The sequence below is a fragment of the Corythoichthys intestinalis genome, chromosome 20 (genome assembly GCF_030265065.1).
Source record: "Corythoichthys intestinalis isolate RoL2023-P3 chromosome 20, ASM3026506v1, whole genome shotgun sequence".
NCBI lineage: Eukaryota > Metazoa > Chordata > Actinopteri > Syngnathiformes > Syngnathidae > Corythoichthys > Corythoichthys intestinalis.
In genome coordinates this window covers 466,284-487,195 of record NC_080414.1, presented here as the reverse complement: position 1 = coordinate 487,195, position 20,912 = coordinate 466,284, and the positions used below count along the sequence as shown (strand labels likewise).

General features: G+C 46.9%; 2 protein-coding genes across 3 annotated transcripts in view; one reads left to right on the top strand and one right to left on the bottom strand.

The window, feature by feature from the left end:
• sugct (succinyl-CoA:glutarate-CoA transferase) overlaps positions 1–20,912 on the bottom strand; it is a 53,151-nt gene that overhangs the window by 5,376 nt on the left and 26,863 nt on the right. Inside the window, exons 14-15 of one of the 2 annotated variants that reach the window (XR_009061612.1) lie at positions 19,189–19,392; positions 16,991–17,044 (exon numbers count right to left, since the gene is read on the bottom strand). Coding sequence is in view for 1 of the 2 variants with exons in the window: in XM_057824053.1 (XP_057680036.1) it covers positions 19,229–19,392 (164 nt within the window). In the remaining variant the exon portion in view is untranslated. Of the gene's footprint in view, positions 1–16,990; positions 17,045–18,326; positions 19,393–20,912 lie in introns of those variants that run through there. The other variant, XM_057824053.1, reaches the window with a different exon arrangement.
• inhbaa (inhibin subunit beta Aa) lies at positions 1,639–8,929 on the top strand. Its single transcript, XM_057824055.1, has 2 exons — positions 1,639–2,342; positions 6,830–8,929. The coding sequence occupies exons 1-2, from the start codon at positions 1,895–1,897 to the stop codon at positions 7,612–7,614; spliced, it is 1,233 nt and encodes a 410-aa protein (XP_057680038.1). The 5' UTR covers positions 1,639–1,894; the 3' UTR covers positions 7,615–8,929.

Genomic DNA, 20,912 nt, shown 5'->3' with positions numbered 1-20,912 from the left:
GTCGACATTTGCCCGTCTCGAGGCGAGACCTACGCACGTCTGGCCTTCGGCACGCGTCACACAAAGCCGGTCATTTCATTCCGAAGAGCCGCGTCTACGGGAATCTTGAGTACAAAAAAAACAATCTCCCGAGATTGTTTATGTTTCAAATAACTAGCAAATGCTGAGTCAGCACAAACGCAAAGGAGGCGATTTTGGTGGAACGGGCACTCTTTTCGCAGGCCCGGCCCAACCCGGCCCTCCCTTTCCCTTCCCGCTCCTCTGGCTGTCTCCCGTCGTTTCCTGTTCCTGTTTGGACATGCGACATATGGCGCTTTGGCCACCGAGGCCACGGGCTTTCCCCCGCCGCAATGTCGTCACCCGCTTTCGCGACCGCATCGCCGCCGGAGGAAGTCGCTCCGTCGACGAGTCACGCTACGATGTCGCGCAAACGCCACGTCGGGCCTTCGCGCGTGTCGCCGGTCTCAAAAAAAAAAAAAAACATCACAGAGCGTCCAAAATAGAAGCTGTGGTTGAGCAAAAGCACACAAAGTCGGGTGCCCCGTGGACACGGCAATAACCTCTCTGGAGGAATGCCTCTAGACATTGTCTTGTAAAGGTCTGCTAGGTCTCTAGACTACACTAAGAAGCTTTGAAAGGTGTCTCGAATCAAAGTAGAATGTGCGATAGATGAGAGACTTTGAGCATTCATAGGACTTTTGAACACAAGGTGGATCTTCTAAAACTCCACAGATCATCTGACAACCACTTGGGGACATCTGCTAAACTGTCAGAATCAGACTGTAGAACAGGGGTGGGCAAACTATTTCACAAAGCGGGTTTTTGCCGCAACCCATCAAGAGGACACCTTTTCACCAATCTGGTGTGTTATAAGCGCAATCAGTTGATTGCAGTCAGGTGCTTCTTGTTTCCACTGAAACCTTAATTGGTTAAAAGCTCTGTGCTGGATCAGTTGGAACAAAGAGCAGGACTCACTGCGGCCCTCGAGGACCGGTTTGCCGTAGAACCTATTATTTCTTAGAACTGACACTGCCATTAGGGCTTCCGAACCACCTTAAGGACCACCGAATGGTGTCTAGAATCACCTTTGGACCTGTGACAGGGGAGTTTTTCCATCACCAAAAACTCTTTATGGTGGGTCTACCTGCTAGATTATTACAACCACCTAAGGACTGGCTATCCAAACCGTGCTGTAGAACCTACGAGTCCTTACAACTAAGGACTAAATAAAACCATCCTGATCGTCTTTAGAACCGTGGACCCACAGAGACTTGTTGGCTATAACCTGTAGCGCTCCTCCTTTTCTGAAAGGCAGAGAGCGTGAGAACCTCGCCGGTAGGTCTTCTTCGGAAGCCCTCCGGGTCGGAAACGGGCGTCGCTGGGGTTTTTGCGGCCGGAGGGCGTCGAGACGGGCGGTCGTCCGCCTCCCCCGACGCGTCGTCAATCACCGACGGCAAAGATGACGTCTCGCGGGGAGTAAATCGACGCAGACGGACACTCACACGTAGTCATGGGGAAGTTCAAAGTAGGGGTAATGAGTGTGCTGGGGAAAGAAAAGAAGCAGCCAAGGTAAAAGTTGGAAGCATGTGAGTCACAAAGAGAACGAGGGAGGGGGCGTCCAGGGACGAGCGCAACGAGAGAGCGAGCGAGAGAGAGCGAGCGAGCGAGCGGGTCCGCCCACCCTTCTGAAAGCATTCAACTAGTGTGCTCAAGATCATTCAAGGATCACTCAGCTCACAGCCAGCAGGGAAGGAAAAGGATCGCCTGCAGTGAGAGAGAGAGAGAGAGAGCGAGCGCGCTACAAGTTGACTCGCAGCCGCCACCGCCGCCGCCGCCGCAGAAGCTTTTCTCCGTCCCGTCCCGCTCCGCCCCCGCCGGAAAGCCGCTTCGCATCATGTCGGCGTTGACGGCGCTAAGCGGCGCCGTCCTGCTGCTGCTGCACATCTGCCCGTCGTCTCCGGACGCGGCGCCGGAGCCGGGCGCCGCCGCCGGGCGCTGCCCCTCCTGCGCGCTGGCCGGGATGGAGCGGGAGGAGGCCGGCCCCCAGCGAGAAGTGGTGGAGGCGGTCAAGCGCCACATCCTCAACATGCTGCACCTCCACGCTCGCCCCAACATCACCCGGCCCGTGCCCCGCGCCGCCCTCCTCAACGCCCTGCGCAAGCTGCACGTGGGCCGGGTGGCCGACGACGGCAGCGTGCACATCGAGGGGGAGGAACCCCAGGGGCGGCGGCGGGGAGGAAAAGGAGGAGCCGCCGCCGCCGCCCCGCCCGCCCTCGCTCGGACCCGGGACGACGACGACGACGAGCAAGAGGCCACCGAGATCATCGCCTTCGCCGAGCCCGGTGAGTCCAAACGCGGGATGCCGTCGGCTCGTCCGCAACGCGTCCAAACGGGGACGCCGTTCGCTCGCCCCTTTGAGTTTAGAAACATTTGTTCGTGTCAATGAATGGTAAAGTGTCTCCAAACTTTTGAAAACAACTACACCAATGTTTATACACATTTGCTCATGGAAATAAATGGTCATTTCAAAACGAGTGCGTTTTAACGTTGCGGTACAAATGTTTTTTGGTGTAGTGTATGCTGGATCCAGACAATTTTACACTGTTGCACTCATTCCTCTTTTAGTGAGGTTGACAATAATCGGACATCCAATCGTCCTTCTTCTTTGAACAAGTTTTTCACGTCCAATCCATTTGGAGCGGAAAGGTGGCAGTCAATGAATGTTCAACAGGCCCAATTGCCACAAAGCGAACATTAAGAAAATCTTTGCCTGCCACTGACAACAATAGACGTCAAGTGTAACGATTGACTCTTTGTGTGCCACGGACGGCGCTAAACGTCCAATCCATTTTGAGCCAATGAACGGACAACTTTGAAAATAGACCTATTCTTGATGGAAATCATCACGTGGAAACAATCAGTTTCATGAATTTGTTTTTTTGTTTGTTTTCCGGCTTTGAACTCATCGGCCGACACGACCAGACGTCCAATCTTTTGTGACCGGGCGGGGCCGGCGGTCGGCGGGCACGCCCGAAATAGCCCCAGATCAAAAGTGTTGTTTTTGCGCGCTTGAGCGCGACGGCGCGAGAGGACGGAGCGGCCCGCCGCTCGCTCGCGCCTTTGTGGCCGTCAAACGATGCGTTCGGCGACTCGCTAATTAATTGGACCCGAGACGGCGGAATTCTCCAACGGCCCGTTGAGTGTGTGCGCGCCCGCACGCTTGTGTGTGCGCAAGAGAGGACAATTAGGCTAATTGGACTTAATTGAACACATCATTAGCGACATTCCTGAGCGCGCTTTCATTCGGCCGCCTTTTCGCTCCTCGGACGAACGCCGGACTGGGCGATCGAGCCGTTATATTTACCGACGCGTATCTCTTTGCGAACGCGTCGGCGCCGAATGAATTCATTTTAATGTCGGCGCATCGACTTTTGACGGGAACGCGGCCCCTGCCGACCGGAGGCCATTTTGGTAGGGGCCTCTTTTCACGCTTGTCCCGCCAACTGAAATTAGTTCAAGCTGTATAGACGTCTAATCCGGTTGAAAGGGGAGGGCCGGCAGTAAATGAACGAACGCTCGTTCGCGACCGACTCGTTTGGATTCACGGCAGCAGGACGATCGGACGCCACCTGGCTGAACTCCGGTCGCGTCGGGCCGTCGCACGTCCAACGCGCCGAGTCAGTCACGACGGTGACGACTCGCACGGCGGTCGTGTGACGGGGCGCGCGGTCCCTTCACAGCTTCCGAGCGGATACTCGGAGGCGAGGATCTCGCTCGCGTCATCCGCGGCTGACCGCCAGGAGCTTTGGTACGCACGTGCAGGTAACCGTGGCAACCGCTCGGCATTTGGGGACGAACCGTTTGCATTTGCTCTCCCGTGGGTCATTTCCTTGTTGACTCATTGACTGTACGGGTAATTACTTTAAGGGCAAAATCATGTTAATTTTGAATCATTTGCTCTTGATTTTGGAGCATGATTACATTTACAGCATACTTTCTATGTATCTTGGGTCACTTTCTGCTGATCATTTCCTGTACATTTGGAGTCTCTTAGTATTTTTGGTCAAAAATAATGACCACCAATGAAACTTTTTTTTTTTTTGCAAGTCTAAATTACAAATCAATAAGAGTGAATGTGGGGGTGCCAGTGCCAGTGGAAATGAATTGGGCCATTGAAAATGTATGGGGAGGTTTTTGTCAAATTTGGGCAGAATTGCACATTTTTGCCAAAAGTGGCAGATAACTTTTTGGCGGCTTGATTCTGTGACCTTTTATGTTTTGTGACGTATATAACATATACAGTATATATATGGCGGAAAACACTCAGGTGACTTGAAATTCTGCTCTGAGACCCCCAATTTGGCCAAATTTCAAAACTGTCCTATATGCATGTGTGATACATCACTGGAAAGCTTCAAATCTCAATTTTCTGGGAAAAAAAATTGATCAGGAGGGTATTTAAAAAAAAAAAAATGTAAACAGCAAAACCCTAACTGGAGGTGAGAGCACGCGAGAGCATAATTAGAGACGCCATGGTTTTAACGAGAAAATTGTATCAAGACAGCTGTGAATTGCCACAAACGGATTTTTGGCAGATTTTATGGGTGAAACATGGTCATATAACAAAGGTCGCGATGCAGAAATCGCAGACATCAAGGAATGGTGGAGATTTTCTTTTTCATCCCTTTTCACTTTTTTTTTTCTTTTTTTTCTTAGTTTGGATCGATTATCATCTAAAATATTGGGGAAATGCGGAAGTAACAAAATAAAATACAATTAAGGGATCGTTATGAGGTAGGGTTTTTCAGACTTGTGTTTTCCGCCATTATATACAGTGGGGAGAACAAGTATTTGATACACTGTTCCCATTGGCAGTGTATCAAATACTTGTTCTCCCCACTGTATATTATATATAAATACAGTATATATATAAAGCATTCATTCAAATATGTGAGTCGGACAGTAATTGTAAGACGAGTCAAATTTGGAAAATTTGAAATTTTGTTTTTGCCATGAGATATAAAACAAAAAAAATTTTTGCCTCCACCAAAAAAACAAAACTAACCGTTTATCAGTATCGGTTGACAGATATATCGGCTGCCTGGTATATCAGTCCAATGTATGGACTTTTTTCAAGATATATATAGGTGATACATTGAGATAACTTATGTTCACTGATTGGATGGTGATCTTTGGTCATTGTAATTATGCACCACCTAGCGTCCAGTCGTACAAAATCCATTGGCAATCTGCCAATTTAAAAAAATTTTAAATCTCACATTGATCCACCTCTAGTTAGGGGTGAAAGATGAATGAGAGCTTGCGTCGCATGTATTTTTGGAACGGTGCGAATTGCTGACAGTGTGCGTATGAGCCATATTCCTGTGTTATTATTTGTAATTTGAATCCTTACCACTAGGGGTTGTAAATCGTGTCTGTCCACAGACCTGGAATCAGCCCCGGTACGCTTAAAATGACAGCTAATCATGTCACAGGTGTTGGTAGTTAGCAGTGTTGTTAATAACGGCGCTTTTTTTTTTTTCAGTAGTGAGTAATTTTCTCATCTTGGCAACGGCGTTACCGTTACTGAGGATAGTTGTGGCGCCGTTGCAAAGGCGATGCGAGGCTGCAGCTGACAGCCTACAAACTATTACGCCCACATGATGCTATGTAGATATCGTGTATAAAGAACGAGATGCGAAACGATACTCACCAGCGTTAGTAAACAGCCGCCATCTTAAAACAGTAGATTTCTCAGGAAGCCTCTGTTGTAAAGAACATTCCTAGCGAACCTAAGTAACTTTTTTTCTAGAATAATGCCCTAAATGGGCAAAATCTCGACTTAAGTCCATCTTTCAAAACACTTTTAAAACTTTCACAGAAGGGAACTAATGCAATAACGGGAGTGATTTTAACAACTTTAAATGTTGATTCACAACATTAAATGACATCCAAACATTGCAAATGTTCCTATGTAGTTATGGCAATATCCGCAAAATCCCTGTGTCTAGTTAAGTTTAGGGTAAAAAATTGGGCTAGGGCCAATTGTCCCCAAAACCCTTTTTTTTTGGAATGGAAAGTAACAGCAGTTACTTTGCCAAGTAACTAATTACTCTTACATTCATTATTAATTCTTACATTCAGGTAACTGAGTTACTAACTCAATTACTTTTTGGGAGAAGTCATTTGTAACTGCAATTACAGTAATGACTTTTTCAAAGCAAGATTGGTAATTCGTTTTTGACTGTTGCTCAGTCAGTACAGCGTGAGTGCTACAAAAAAGCAGACCCAATGAATTTTATACGCGGGGCCCCTAGATCTAAGAAAAAAAATGACAAGTCCTAGCATTAGCCTGAGCAGATGAGCGTTTGTCCTTGGTCGGGAGGGGGGAAACTGGAGGGAGCCACATGAAAAGCCTACTGTTGCCGTTCCCCTCAAAGGACGCGCACACATGCGCGCCAGAGTGCACGCCCTCTCCACCTTATTGGCAGCACATGTTGAAAATGGGCGTGAAACAGCTGGTAAACAAAAGCGGACACGAGGACGTCCCGAGATGGGAAAAAACATCCGTCTCTCTCTGCGGCTTCTTGGCTTTTCCGCCAGGGCGGATCAAAGTCCAGACGCGAACCGGAGCGAGCGGGATTGTTCCCAGACAGGAAGACAAAACAAGCTGGCGGGACGCGTCTACCGCAGCCAATCAAGTCCCGGCTCGAAACTTTGAGCGTTTTCCTTCTTAAAAAATCGGCGTAGAGGCTCGCGAGACATCTGATCCGTCCGGAACGGGAGGTGCGAGCGTTCCCGCGACTAACGTGTTCCTTTTCCGTTTCAGGCGAGAGTCGGGACACCGTGACCTTCGTCCTGTCCAAAGACGGCGGCGGCGGGGCCGAGGCGTCGGTGGTGGAGCAGGCCAACGTGTGGCTCTTCCTGCGCTCGGCCAAGAACAACCGCAGCCGCGGCAAGGTGGCCGTCCGCCTGTACGGCGCCGGCGACGTCCCGCTGGCGGAGAAGACGGCCGACACGCGCCGCAGCGGCTGGCACACCTTCCCCGTGACGGGCGCGGCGCGGGCGCTCTTGGAAGGCTCGGGCTCGGCGCTGGCCGTCAGGGTCTCCTGCCCGCTCTGCGCCAGCTTCGGCGCCGCGCCGGTGCTGGCGCCCGAGTCGTCGTCGCCGCGCCCGTCCCAACGGGAGCAGTCCCACCGCCCCTTCCTGATGGCGGTGCTGCGTCCCGACTCGGGCGAGGCGCGGCAGCGAAGGCGCAAACGCGGGCTGGAGTGCGACGGCAAGGTGCGCGTCTGCTGCAAGCGGCAGTTCTACGTCAACTTTAAGGACATCGGCTGGAACGACTGGATCATCGCGCCGGCCGGCTACCACGCCAACTACTGCGAGGGCGAGTGCCCCTCGCACGCCGCCAGCGTGGCCGGCTCGGCGCTCTCCTTCCACTCCACCGTCATCGGCCACTACCGCATGCGGGGCTACAGCCCTTTCCAGAACCTGCGCTCCTGCTGCGTCCCCACGCGGCTGCGGGCCATGTCCATGCTCTACTACAACGAGGAGCACAAGATCATCAAGAAGGACATCCACAACATGATCGTGGACGAGTGCGGCTGCTCCTAGACGCCCCGCTATTCTGGCACTTTCGGACAAAAAGGATATTAATATATTTTTTCTTAATGGACGTGGCCTACCCGTGCGGCCGAGAACACGCCGGCGGCGCCCGCCGGCCAGAAACTATGCAACTCGTTTGGGTGCAGTGAACCCCCGTTTAAAGCCTACCTTTTCAACCCAATACGAATGATTGACCCATCTATCGGACCAATCGGGCAGTCCGATTCACGAAGCAAAAGACTGGGCTAACGGATCGATACAAACACAAACATTTTCAACACTACATCAATAAAAAACCCAAAATTCAAATTTTTTCCCCTCAATTGGACGTTTACTGAACAGTGCTTCTACTACAATGGCCTCAGGGTGGCGCCAAAGTCAATGCGTGAAGCCACGAGTAGCTAATTTCTCAACCGATTATTTTTTGTTCATTCGCCGGCATTCCTCCCACACCAAACTGATTGGACGTCTAGCTCTGTCGACGGCAGCCAAGATTCAAACTCCCACCGATTAGTTATACACTAGTAGACATCCAATCCAGTGGCAGCGAATGAACGAACTAAAATTCCATCAAACCAGTAAAATGACCCGTGATAAATAAAGCGGGGGTTCACTGTATAACCCGATTCCCGTTTTTCCTTTTGCTGACTCTAAACGCACCAGATGGATGGCCACTCCCCCTTGTTTGTGTGCGTGCGCGCGCGAGTGTTGAGATTACTTGAATGAAACAAGTTGGCTCGGCTGCTGAAACCAAACACTTCTACGTTACCATGGTTACCGTGTTCTGATGTTTACCGTCACTAAATATATGAATAATATTATTGTTAATAATATTTACGCGTCGTCGTTTAAGAAATGTTTTTGCACTATAACGAGACTCCGGCTCACCACTTTCGACGGCCGTCTTCAAACACAAAACGGAACGTTAGCTTAGCGGCGAACAAAGCACAGGAAGCGCTCGGATCGGTCGCCGGTCTTCACTTTTATTTTGGTCACTTTTAGTTCCTCTCGGACACCAAAGAGGCTCGTGTGTGTGCGTGTGTGTGTGTGTGTGTGTGTGCGCGCGTGCGTGAAAATGCCGGAAAACGTGTTTTTTAAAAAGCCCAAAAGGACGACTGGCGTCGAGCTTCTCCGCCTACATTTCCCACAATGCTCGGCTCTCCTCCGCACAAAGTGTCGGAGAAGGAAGAAATGCTTGTGCTTTCCCCACAGTTTGGCCAAAAAGTCTTTTGTTTGCGCTACTTCCGGACAAACTCGCGAGAAATAAAAAAAAAAGTTTGTGTTGTTAACACTGAACATATGATGGAGTGTAAGGGCAAAACAAAAAGGGGGGGGGGGGGGGGGGGGAGAACGGGACGACAAGTCTTATTATTTTATTCTTTAGTCCTATTTCTTTGTACGGCACTAACGCTCTGTGGTACTGAAGGACGACGACTAAAAAGCCTATTTTTTATTCTGTAAATATGGAAATCTTGGCTTTGATGTACAAATGTGCTCGTGACATTTTCTGATCTAATTTATTGGACTTTTCTGCTTCACATTAAAGTTTCAAACAACAAACATCCCCGTCTGCGTGTGATTATGTCAAACGGCGGGCATTGGGGGGGACGACCCGCGGGCCGCCCTCCGCTCCGGCGCCACCGTCGGGTCCCGGGAGCTCAATCCATTTTAATTTCCTGTTCTGCTCACTTTACTCGGCTCGCTCCGCATAGGATTAGCGCTTAACGGAGAAGGAAATGACACGAGTACGTCAACGCGCGGACGTGACCCGCCGCGACCCGTCGCGTCCGCGTTCCGCTCATCAAACTTTCTCCCGCTCGACTTTGTCGCCGGCGCCGGCGTCCATCTGTGCGCGCGCGCGCGGGTCAGATGGTCCGTCTAGACGCGGCCGGGCGGCGATCGGAGCGTCTCGTCGCTCCGACCGAGCGGATCAGGGCGGCGACCCGTCTCGCACCCACGCGGTCCGTCGTGACTCACCGCCTGAATCACCGCGCGCGTGCCACAACCGGCCGGGCACTTCCACGCTCGAAAAGGGAGGGGCGTAGCGCTAGCTCACCGTCGTTTCTATTATTCTTACACAAGTAATAACACAAGTATAAAAAAACATTTCAATAAAATGATTACATTCAAGGATCCAAAAAGAATTGAAAAATCACTAATAAAAAAAAACAAAAATGAAAACTACCACAACCCGTACTCTGTCAGTGGATGAATGAAGCTAATGCTAACTTTTGACGTCCTGTCCCTCAATCAGCAGGGCTGAAAACGAAAAGTGCTTTTTATTTTTTTTTATTTTTTTTTTTTTTTTGCCATCTGGCAAAACGTATTTTGACATGTGGCATTTTTATTGGTTTGTGGAAAAATTGATTTTGGTTAGTGGCATATTTTATTGTTGGTATGTGGCATTTTTTGGGGGTATATGGTATTTTTGCAGGCCATGCACGTCCAAATTTTCCATTCATTTTAAATGGCAAAAAAATGTGTGGCTGTGATTTTTGACCATAAATTTTACATTACAGTGCATTGTAAGTCAACTGGCACCTAAATAAGGCCATGCCATTGACGTCTATGCATGTCTATGCCATGGATACAAAAAAAAAAAAAAAAAGCCACATGGCAAAATCCATTTTGCCACATGGCAAATACCACTTTTGGTTCTCACTGTCTTTCCCCCTTAATAGCGTACTGCACGAAAGCTATTTTTAGACCGCAAGGCTGCTGGATGTCACCATCGTAAACCGGAAGGGGGTCAACATAGAAGTGCACTCGCATACAACCCATGTTAGTACTGCTCGTTTTCTGCTGGTAATCTTTCAAAAGAGAACATGCCGAGTCAACACTGCTGCTATGGAACTTGTAGAAACGACTCTAGGCATTACGACATATGAAGGATGTTTTCTTCATACGTTTCTCGAAGCCAAAAGGAAAAAATGGGAACAATGGATCAACTTGCGCTGACGTCCAAAAGACCAGTTTAACACCAGCAAGGTGAAGCCATTCACCTTCATATGCAGTCAACATTTTTTGGGGGGGGCCATGGGCTGACAGAGGATGAAGAGGTAAGATATGAAAAAAATAAATTCACATGGTATCTGACTTTAGTAAGGGGGATGTGTACATAAAATAACATTATAAATCACATATACATATTATAAAAAATTAAAAAAACGCATTTGAAAGGTGTGGTGGCTTTTATTTTGGTGTGGCGGTGCACCACAATCGCTTATATGTAGGGGAAACCCTGTGGTGGTAAAGGATAGCTTGTTGAAACAGGAGAATGTCATTGTCAGTGACGTAAGGCAATGCACACAAGAAAAAGGTGTCGATAAAAAAGCTAATTCTGGATCAGGTCGGCCCGACTTTTTCAGCCCTCGACACCCGAGCCATCTCTTTAACTAAACATTTGTATGTTCTTCCACATCTTTACCAGTGTATTTGGCACCAGGGACATCATTTTTGGACAGAGCTGGGAAGTTTAGCTCAGTAAACATCTCATTCGTACACTATTTACATGCATCTAGCATGAGGGACCAATGCAAGCTTGACCCCCCTAGCAACAGTTGCTAACGTCATGAATATTAATGAGCAAACGTGACATGTTACGTGCGGTACGCTATCAAGGAAGGTCTTTTGGAATCGGAGGGGGGCCAAAGTTGCAGCGGAAAAGAAGACAATGCAAAGTGAAACCTCCGAGTGTGGGGACAAACTTTTTTTTCCCCCCACTCTTAGCTTGACTTCAAACGTCCCGCGGCAAATATCGAGAGTGGGCGGAGCTCTCTTCCGGGACCGCCCTGACTGGGAGGTTCCCTCGGAGAAGTCGGGAGGAAGAGCCCGCGGCGCAAGCGATAACCATGTTTCCGGCGGGAACGCTGAGTCACTCTGGCTGACCCGCGCCTGACTTTGGGGCTCTGGGAAAGGCATCGGAAACGCGTCTGGCAAACGCGTCGCCCGCCGCCGCCGACGCAAAGAAAAAAAATAATAAAATACTCGTTTGCTTTCGCGCCGTCCATGGCGAATGGCCCCGCAAAGTCATTCTGGGCCAAATAGCGGTCAAGACAGCGGACAGAGTAAACAAAGCGGATGATTCAGTGAGCGCTGCTGAGCGTGCGCAGCTGTATTGTGACGGCCCGATAGCACGCACTGTAAACACACGCACGTAAATGGACGTCTACCGGTGTGCATTTGTGATGAATTTGTGGTTGCAGCGGGTGGGTTGAAAATTTGGCAGGTTCTCTTCTCACCTGCATCATGATCAGGCTTTTTCACTGCTTTAGCTGAAGCCAAAAAAGAAGACATCAACTCTATTATAGTAGACCTTTTTTTCTCTTAATGAAATGTATACAGCAATACGATAGCATCGACATACGATGCTTTCGACATCTGATGTCAAATTTGACTCGTCATTTGTCTCGAAATACGACGATGTACAACAGCGTCGCAGTTTCATTGTTTTCCCTCAAGACCGTGGGGGTCAGCAACTCTTTAGCGCCGCCATAGTGGCTCCCTGTAGCTTTTGCAAAAAGGTTTGAAAATGAAAAAAGATGGGGGATGGAAATATACTTTTTCTTTTAACATGGTTTTGGATTGGCACGTCCAAGTCACAGTTCTGAGATAAAGGGTTCAATCCCAGGCTTGGGCCTTCCTGTGTGGAGTTTGCATGTTCTCCCCGTGCCTGCCTGGGTTTTCTCCGGTTTCCTCCCACATCCCAAAAACATGGGTGGTAGGCTGATTGAACACTCTAAATTGTCCGTAAGTATGAGTGTGTGCATGAATGGTTATATGTCTCTTTGTGCCCTGCGATTGGCTGGCAACCAACTGAGGGTGTTCCCTAGCCTGGTACACCAGACTCAACGCTGTTCCAGCTATTGAGTCTGGCCACCATTCCCACGGAAACAATTTCCAGGGCGGAGCAAGCCACAGCAAACAGACAGCGGAGTGGACCAATCAGCGACGGGCAGACGTGACGTTAGTAAAATGGCGACCGCAGGACAATGGACTTGCGCGCGGAAGTAAACATACGAAGAGAGCGGAGTTTATTCGACATGGCTAGCGCGAGACAGACTGTTGTCAATGACTCGTGTCGATGTGTTTTTGGTCATTTAAAACTGATTTTACCGTGGATTGGAACATATTCTCGGCTCTGCCGTTCAGAAGAGACGACTTTCGACGCGCAAGAGTGACGTTGCTCGTGAAGAACACGTCACGCAAATAAACGAATCTGATTTGTCGATTGATTTTGTACCTGCTCGAAAAGGCCGTTAATGGGATGGTTTCCAGACTATACTATCAGTGTTTGAAAAATACAGGGAGAATAGTCTGGCAGAGCCAGGCTAGGTGTTCCCCGCATACTGCCCATAGTTAGCTGGGATAGGCTCCAGCACCTCATTGATCCTTGCGAGGAAAAGCGGCAAGGAAAATGAATGAATGAGTTTTTTTTTTTTTTTAATTTATTCAATCAAACACATTTAAATGGTAAATGGTGTTACACATATATAGCGCTTTTCCACCTTTCAAGACGCTCAAAGCGCTTTACACTATCTCACCATCCACCTACTGGTGACGCAGCACCAGGAGCAACGTGGGGTTCAGTATCTTGCTTAAGGACACGTGTTCATCAGGGCGGAGAATTGAACCCACAACCTCTGGGTTTGGGGGACAACTACTCTACCACTGAGCCACGCCACCCCACATTTACAGCATAGGTCATTGTAGTTTAGGGTTATACATTTTTTTTATCAATATCCTTAGTATTTTTTTTTTTTTTTTAGAAGAATGACATCAGGTCAGTGGTGTTGTTAGGCATATTTTAGGTGGGCTGAAGCCCCCCTAAAAAAATATTTAAAAAAAAAATATATATACACTCACCGGCCACTTTATTAGGTACAACATGCTAGTAATGGGTTGGACCCCCTTTTGCCTTCAGAACTGCCTCAATTCTTGGTGGCATAGATTCAACAAGGTTCCTCAGAGAGTTTGGTCCATATTGACATGATGGCATCACACAGTTGGTGCAGATTTGTCGGCTGCACATCCACGATGAGAATCTCCCGTTCCACCACATCCCAAAGATGCTCTATTGGATTGAGATCTGGTGACTGTGGAGGCCATTTGAGTACAGTCAACTCATTGTCGTGTTCAAGAAACACGTTCAAGGGCTATACAAATGAAATTGAATTGAAGAAACCACTCTGAGATGATTCCAGCTTTATGACATGGCGCATTATCCTGCTGAAAGTAGCCATCAGAAGTTGGGTACATTGTGGTCATAAAGGGATGGACATGGTCAGCAACAATACTCAGGTAGGCTGTGGCGTTCCAACGATGCTCAATTGGTACCAAGGGGCCCAAAGAGTGCCAAGAAAATATTCCCCACACCATTACACCACCACCACCAGCCTGAACCGTTGATACAAAGCAGGATGGATCCATGCTTTCATGCTGTTGACGCCAAATTCTGACCCTACCATCCGCATGTCGCAGTAGAAATCGAGACTAATCAGAGCAGGCAACGTTTTTCCAATCTTCTATTGTCCAATTTCGATGAGCTTGTGCAAATTGTAGCCTCAGTTTCCTTTTTTTTTTTTTTTTTTAGCTGAAAGGAGTGGCACCCGGCGTGATCTTCTGCCACTGTAGCCCATCTGGCTCAAAGTTCGACGTACTGTGCGTTCAGAGATGCTCTTCTGCCTACTTGGTTGGAACGGGTGGTTATTTGAGTCACTGTTGCCTTTCTATCAGCTCCAACCAGTCTGGCCATTCTCCTCTGACCTCCGGCATCAACAAAGGATTTCCGCCCACAGAACTGACGCTCACTGGATATTTTTCCTTTTTCGGACCATTCTCTGTAAACCCTAGAGATGGTTGTGTGTGAAAATCCCAGTAGATCAGCAGTTTCTGAAATACTCAGACCAGCCTTTCTGGCACCAACAACCATGCCACGTTCAAAGTCACTCAAATCACCTTTCTCCCCCATTCTGATGCAGGAGATTGTGTCTTAAACCATGTCTACATGCCTAAATGCACTGAGTTGCCGCCATGTGATTGGCTGATTAGAAATTAAGTGTTCACGAGCAGTTGGACAGGTGTACCTAATAAAGTGGCAGGTGAGTGTTTATATACACACGCACACACACAAAATGCTGACATATTGACTATGAAATTTTTAGCATATTAGTTTAAATCAATAATCATACAACCTATCATTATTAACTTAAATATGATCATAAATCTGTCAGTTTCCCCTCACTTCATAGAGTAAGGTAGAGAGCCCCTCCAATCCATTCCACTTGTTCATATAGAAAACGCCCACATCACTGAAATTGCACTCCGCGTTTGCCCTGTGACCTTGCTCGAAGTCAGGACTGCGCCGGCGAGAGTATAACTGCATTTTTTCCCCCAGTAGTGAGTAATCCAATGAATTACCTTTCCCATCTTTGCAACACCGTTCCGTTACTGAGGATGTGAAGGGGCACGTTTTTACAATTTGGTTGAATGAAAGGCGAGTGGTCTGATTTTGCCAACCAACTGCTCCGTGTTTGACAAATAAAAACCTGGCTTGCACACTACAGACAATCTCTGCGCACATCTTACCTTTGTTGTTTTGCTGTCAAAAGTTACATCTCGGCTCTAAAATAATGCTGCTGCTGCTGCTGCTAGCTAGTTAGTCTGAAATAATTTGTGAAGGTTCTGGTTGTTTTGAGTTAAGTGTGCACTCTTTTCACCCCTATCTTTGGGCTGACTTCCTTCTGGAGTATCAGCTTTGTTTCTCGCTTAATGTATAGACCCTACCCACCGACGTCACAAAACCACGTGCTCGCTGTATTGTTCCGCCCACTTGTCCGTCATTTTGTCTCTGTATTAGCATTGGTTTCAATTGATCGAGGAATTTAAAATGCATTTCATGGAAGACCCGGTGCTTTCTGATGCCGTAAACTCACTGGATGTGTTGCATAAAAGGCGTTATGTGGAAAAGCTTCGTTCTATACAGTCGCCAGATCCATATTTGATGCCCAAATCCATGTTTTTCGACCCACTGTCTTCGCCCTGTCTGCCTGACATCTGCTACGCTGATATTTACAATTATCTTGTCCACACAAAATCAGCCTATTCTCACGAAAATTTGAAAAACTTCAAGAGCTTGGATGGAGGCTTATAAATACTTCGTTGCTGGTTGGGTGAAACAGGTCCTCGTCCACAAAAAATCGGCAGGAATCTATCTTGTGCTTGGAAAGGCGAGTTAAGAAATTTTCAATTCAAAATCTTTTGTTATTGCTAACATCCACTGTCAAGTCTAATGTATTTCATGTCGTTTGTCAATGGAGTTAAGGCTTTTAATGTTTATATGGTTTAGCGATAGCACTCTCACTACATACATACGTGTATGTTGTCGGCGATTAGCCTAACAATGATCTTAATTGTGGTTATTTGTCAGCCCAAAACCCTCTAAGTATATCTTAAATGCATCTTACCGGATATAAAATGACTACTACATAGTCTGTGGTGATTTTTTGGTGCCCAGTTTTCACGTCGAATAACAGCCGTCCATTTCGCTCTCCTCTTTGGATCCCTCGGAATACGGTAAAACTTCAAGTCTCTCCTTCCATCTTCTCTGTTAGTGCAACCAACAGCCACACACGCCTTCACCATTTTGATTATTAATGTTAAGGAGCAGAAAAACACGCCGTAAATAGGAGGAATGTACGTAGCCGTAACAGGTTAACACTATGTTTTGACGGACAATTGGGCGGTACCATTCAGGAGAGCGGAGTTGTGATGTCACGTGGGTAGGGTCTATAGATGAGTACAGGAGCTGAGCTCATTCACATATGATTCTCATCAGTGGATAGTCAATATAATACAGTATAATACACTAATCATCACTCCACCACCTTTATTGACCAGTAGGAGTCAGACCAATTTGCCACTCTTAAAAACGGTATGACAACGACATTCTTTGATGCCTCCGTCTACCAAGTAACTTGCAACTGTAGCCACTTTTTTCCTGTTGTTCTACTATATTCAAAAAAAATGACTGAAGCAACAATAATAATAAATGATCAGACTTTGATAGCTGTTTGTGAAGTTTTGTGCTTGTACGCTACGTTCACTTACATCTTGGTCATCTCCCGGGGTCTAAGGCACCCCCCCGTTCTTAAAGCCTAGTGATGCCCCTGCATCAGGTTAAGGTTGTGATACATTTGGAAAGTGGCAGCTTTTGCAACATTGGTCGGCGGGACAACTAAGACTTGGCGTCCCATCGAACGCCATCGTAGCGCCGCACCCGAGAAAATAAGTCACGTGACTCGGGGAGGCCCACCTCAAAAGAATGCGGGGATAAAGGGCGGCCACCGGACTCATTAGTGCTCCCGAAAAAAAGAGAGTGACTCACCTTCAAAGAGATGCTTTGCTCTGTCCTGAAAATCCCCTCTTCACGCACAAAGGCCTAAAAAAAAAAAAAACAAAAGCAATCCAATCATTTCAATTCAGAAAAAAAAGTGTTTCAAATTTTAACTGTTCGGTAAATGCATAACTCCTTCACTAAATTAACTCCCGCTTTTAATGGATGATTTTAAAAGTCATGCGATTGGACGTCTATCGTCGTCAACAAAAGAGTTAACGGCATGTGGCTTTGTCATCGCAAAATCAAGCCGGGACGGCCGGGGTCGCCGTGGTAACCCTGAGTACACATCCTGTCCAGACGGGACCCAGCAGGTGTGTGCGTGCACGTCAGAATGGGAAATCCAGCTGCACGCTCGCTCGCTCGCCAACGCCAGGAAGTGTTTTCCAGAGAAGCTCCCGCCGGACGTCATATGAGGGAGTCCCGGCCGCGACCGACGCCATTTGCCTCGTTTTCTCTCGCTCCAAAGACGTTTTTGGGACTGGCGACGAGGAAACCTCGCATTCTTCCCGTTCCATTTGTTATGAAACGCTACCTTGACTTATGAGTTTCATTTGTTTTGGAAGTGGACCGGTTAAGTGCCGCCAAATCAAAATTCCCCATTTCAACGAATTGCAATTGTATTCATTGTAAATTGCATAAAAGTCAACGCGGCGCATTTTAAGCTTTTACACTAAACAACAAGTGATTCAAGAGAAAAAGTTTGATTTTGAACTCTATGGCTGCCACTGACAGAGCTAGATGTCCAATCCAATTTGACTGGTCAAAATAGGGCTTCAACTAGGTTTTACCCCCACCCCCCATGTTTGGAGTTGACTTTTGCGAGTCTCTGAGCGCCTTTCCAGCTGCAGCTGCGAGCCTTCAAAATAAAAGTATCATTGATGTCTGCGATCGGCATCAGGACGCCAAGAAAAAACAAAACGTTCCTGCACACGCGCCAGATGGGATCGTGACTTACGTCGCGTCGAGTTCCGCGGGGTCGGGGAGATCCGGTCGGCCTCGGCGGACCGGACGGCTAGAGAAACGTCGTTCGGCGTTAACGTCTCGCCAGAAAACGTGGCGGCGGTTTTCAAACGGACAGACTCGCCTTTTTCGGTCTGGGCAGCGGCGGCATCCAAAGTTGGCACGCGCTGTAATTTAGTTAGTGGGGGGGCGGGGGGGAGTACTACAATAGCTTGACTCCAAAATGAAGAATGAACAAAAGCAAGAATGAATCTACCTTCTGGAATTCCAGAGGTTTGAAAAATCAGGAAAACAAAAATCAAGTCATTGGCTGCCACTGACGGTAATAGCCATTTGGAACTGGAGGGAGGAGCTGGCAACCATCATTTCATCTTTTTATTTTCATTGATTTTTTTACACTGCTGGCCAAAAGTATTGGCACCCCAGCACTTCTGTCAGATAATGCTCAATTTTTCCCAGAAAATGATTGCAATTACAAATGCTTTGGTAGTCATATCTTCATTTATTTTGCTTGCAATGAAAAAACACAAAGAGTCATTACATACATCAGTATATCATAGTCAAATTATTTCAGTTATATTGACATTTTGTTTTGAAAAAAGCCAAGTTTTGATTGAACTTTACAAGCACTCCTTGTATTTGCTGTGGAAAATTTTCAGAGCTATTTATATAACATTTTATTCAACTTTATAAAATATGTTGGGGTCTAGGAAATTCAGGTTCTTCTGGAGTTATTGTTTTCTATTTATGTAATGAAACAAACATTCTTTAGGCATTTCAATGAAGTTCAGTGTTTGCATTATTCATTTTTTACTGCAATTGAATATTGGCTCCAAAAATGGGTTATCACCCCCTCCCTACTCTTAATAGGTGTCAGTTCTGAAAAAACCATTTCGGTAAATCTCTACCAAAACATACTGTATAAGGTGTCTTCCAGTCAAAATGGAGCCAATGAGTTTAAAAAAAAAAAAATCACTATTTTTCAATCTGTAAAACAAAGCATTTCGATATTTGACTCTCCTATTTACCACCAAAACATCAAAGTCATAAAAGTCGTACATATTTTGGTGTCAAAGTGACATTCTCTACCATCGCCAATAGTTTTAAGCACAATTTTGCTTTTGAACAAGCAGACACCGCCAAGGTGAACTCATTGGCCGCCAATGACAGCAAATCCATTTGAAGCTGGTGGCTAACCCTCTCGCGTCTGCTAGCGATAAACTCACTTCAAGCGAGTTATCAGGAGGCTCGTCGATTTGCCATCTTTCAACAAAGCCGGTTCTGGGCCACCGCTCCCGCATCCAGCAACTGCCGGATGACGCGGTCGTCGTAGGCCAGGGCGTCCCGCAACACCTGAACGGTGTGCTGGCCGATGACGGGAGGGGGCGCGGCGCGGCATTGGGAGAAGCCGCTGTAGCGAACCGCCGGACCTGAGCGACAAGTCGCAAAAAATAAAAAGCAGACGTCACAAAGAAGGACGCGCGCTCGCTACGGACGGACCTACAAAATCAAAGTAACTTTCCGGCGATGGAAAGAAAACTCCGAAAGAGACCGAGCGACGCTATGGAGCTCAACTGGACGCTACAACCTTTTCCTTCTGTATATTTCAGGCTAGATTTTTGGTTCCGACGGCGTAAGGAGCACGAAAATGTCGAAAGGAAGACCCCATCATTTGTTTCAATTTGTTCAAAATTGCCCAAACTGAAACTATTGTTTTTTTTTTTTTTCCAAATTCATTTTTAGAGAGCATGGGTCTCTGTATACTTGAGGTCAAAGGTCACAGAGGCAAATAAGATGTCTTTTTAAAACGATTTTTAATTTTGTGTTCAAAAACAAAGGGCTTGCAAGACATGTTTGTATTATGAAACTGAAGAGGGTCCGGGAGGTCAAAGGTTACACAGCCAAAATAGATTTTTAATTCAAGAACAAATAAAGGGTTATTATCAATCTTGCAGGATTAATTAGTAATATGAAACGGGAGGTCAGAATTTGACAATAACATGGTTCACACTTAAAGGGATGCTTTGAATCTGGCTGCTTAGTCTGCAGAGTGCTCATCTAGTTTTGTTATTTTGAAAGTATATATAGTTTGTGTGTGTGTATTTATAATATACATACAGTGCTGGCCAAAAGTATTGGCACCCTTGGAATTCTGTCAGATAATGCGCCATTTCTCCCAGAAAATGATTGCAATTACATATGCTTTGGTAAAGATATCTTTATTTATTTTGCTTGCACTGAAAAAACACAAAAGAGAATGAAAAAAATGAAATCATTATCATATTACACTAAACTCCAAAAATGGGCCAGACAAAAGTATTGGCACCCTCAGCCTAATACATGCTAGCACAACCTTTAGACAAAATAACTGCAAACAACCGCTTTCAGTATCCATCAATGGGATTTTTACAATGCTCTGCTGGAATTTTAGACCATTCTTTTTTGGCCAACGGCTCCAGGTCTCTGAGATGTGAAGGGTGCCATTTTCAGATCTCTCTGCAGGTGTTCTATGGGATTCCGGTCTGGCCTCTTTAAAGTCTCCATTGCTTTTCTCTCTTTTCTAGTGTGTTTTGGGTCATTGTCCTACTGGAAGACCCACGACCTCTGAGGGAGACCCAGTTTTCTCACACTGGGCCCTCCATTATGCTGCAAAAGTTGTTGGTAGTCTTCATAATGCCATGGACACTGTCAAGCAGTCCAGTGCCAGAGGTAGCAAAGCAACCCCAAAACATCAGGGAACCTGTTTGACTGTTGGGACTGAAATCTCTTCTTTGAAGGCCCTCCTTTTTTTTCTTGTTGATGCCTTTTCCCAAAAAGCTCTACTTTTGTCTCATCTGACCAGAGAACATTCTTCTAAAACGTTTTTGGCTTTCTCAGATAAGTTTTGGCAGACTCCAACCTGGCTTTTGTATGTCTCTGGGTCAGAAGTGGAGTCTTCCTGGGTAGAGTC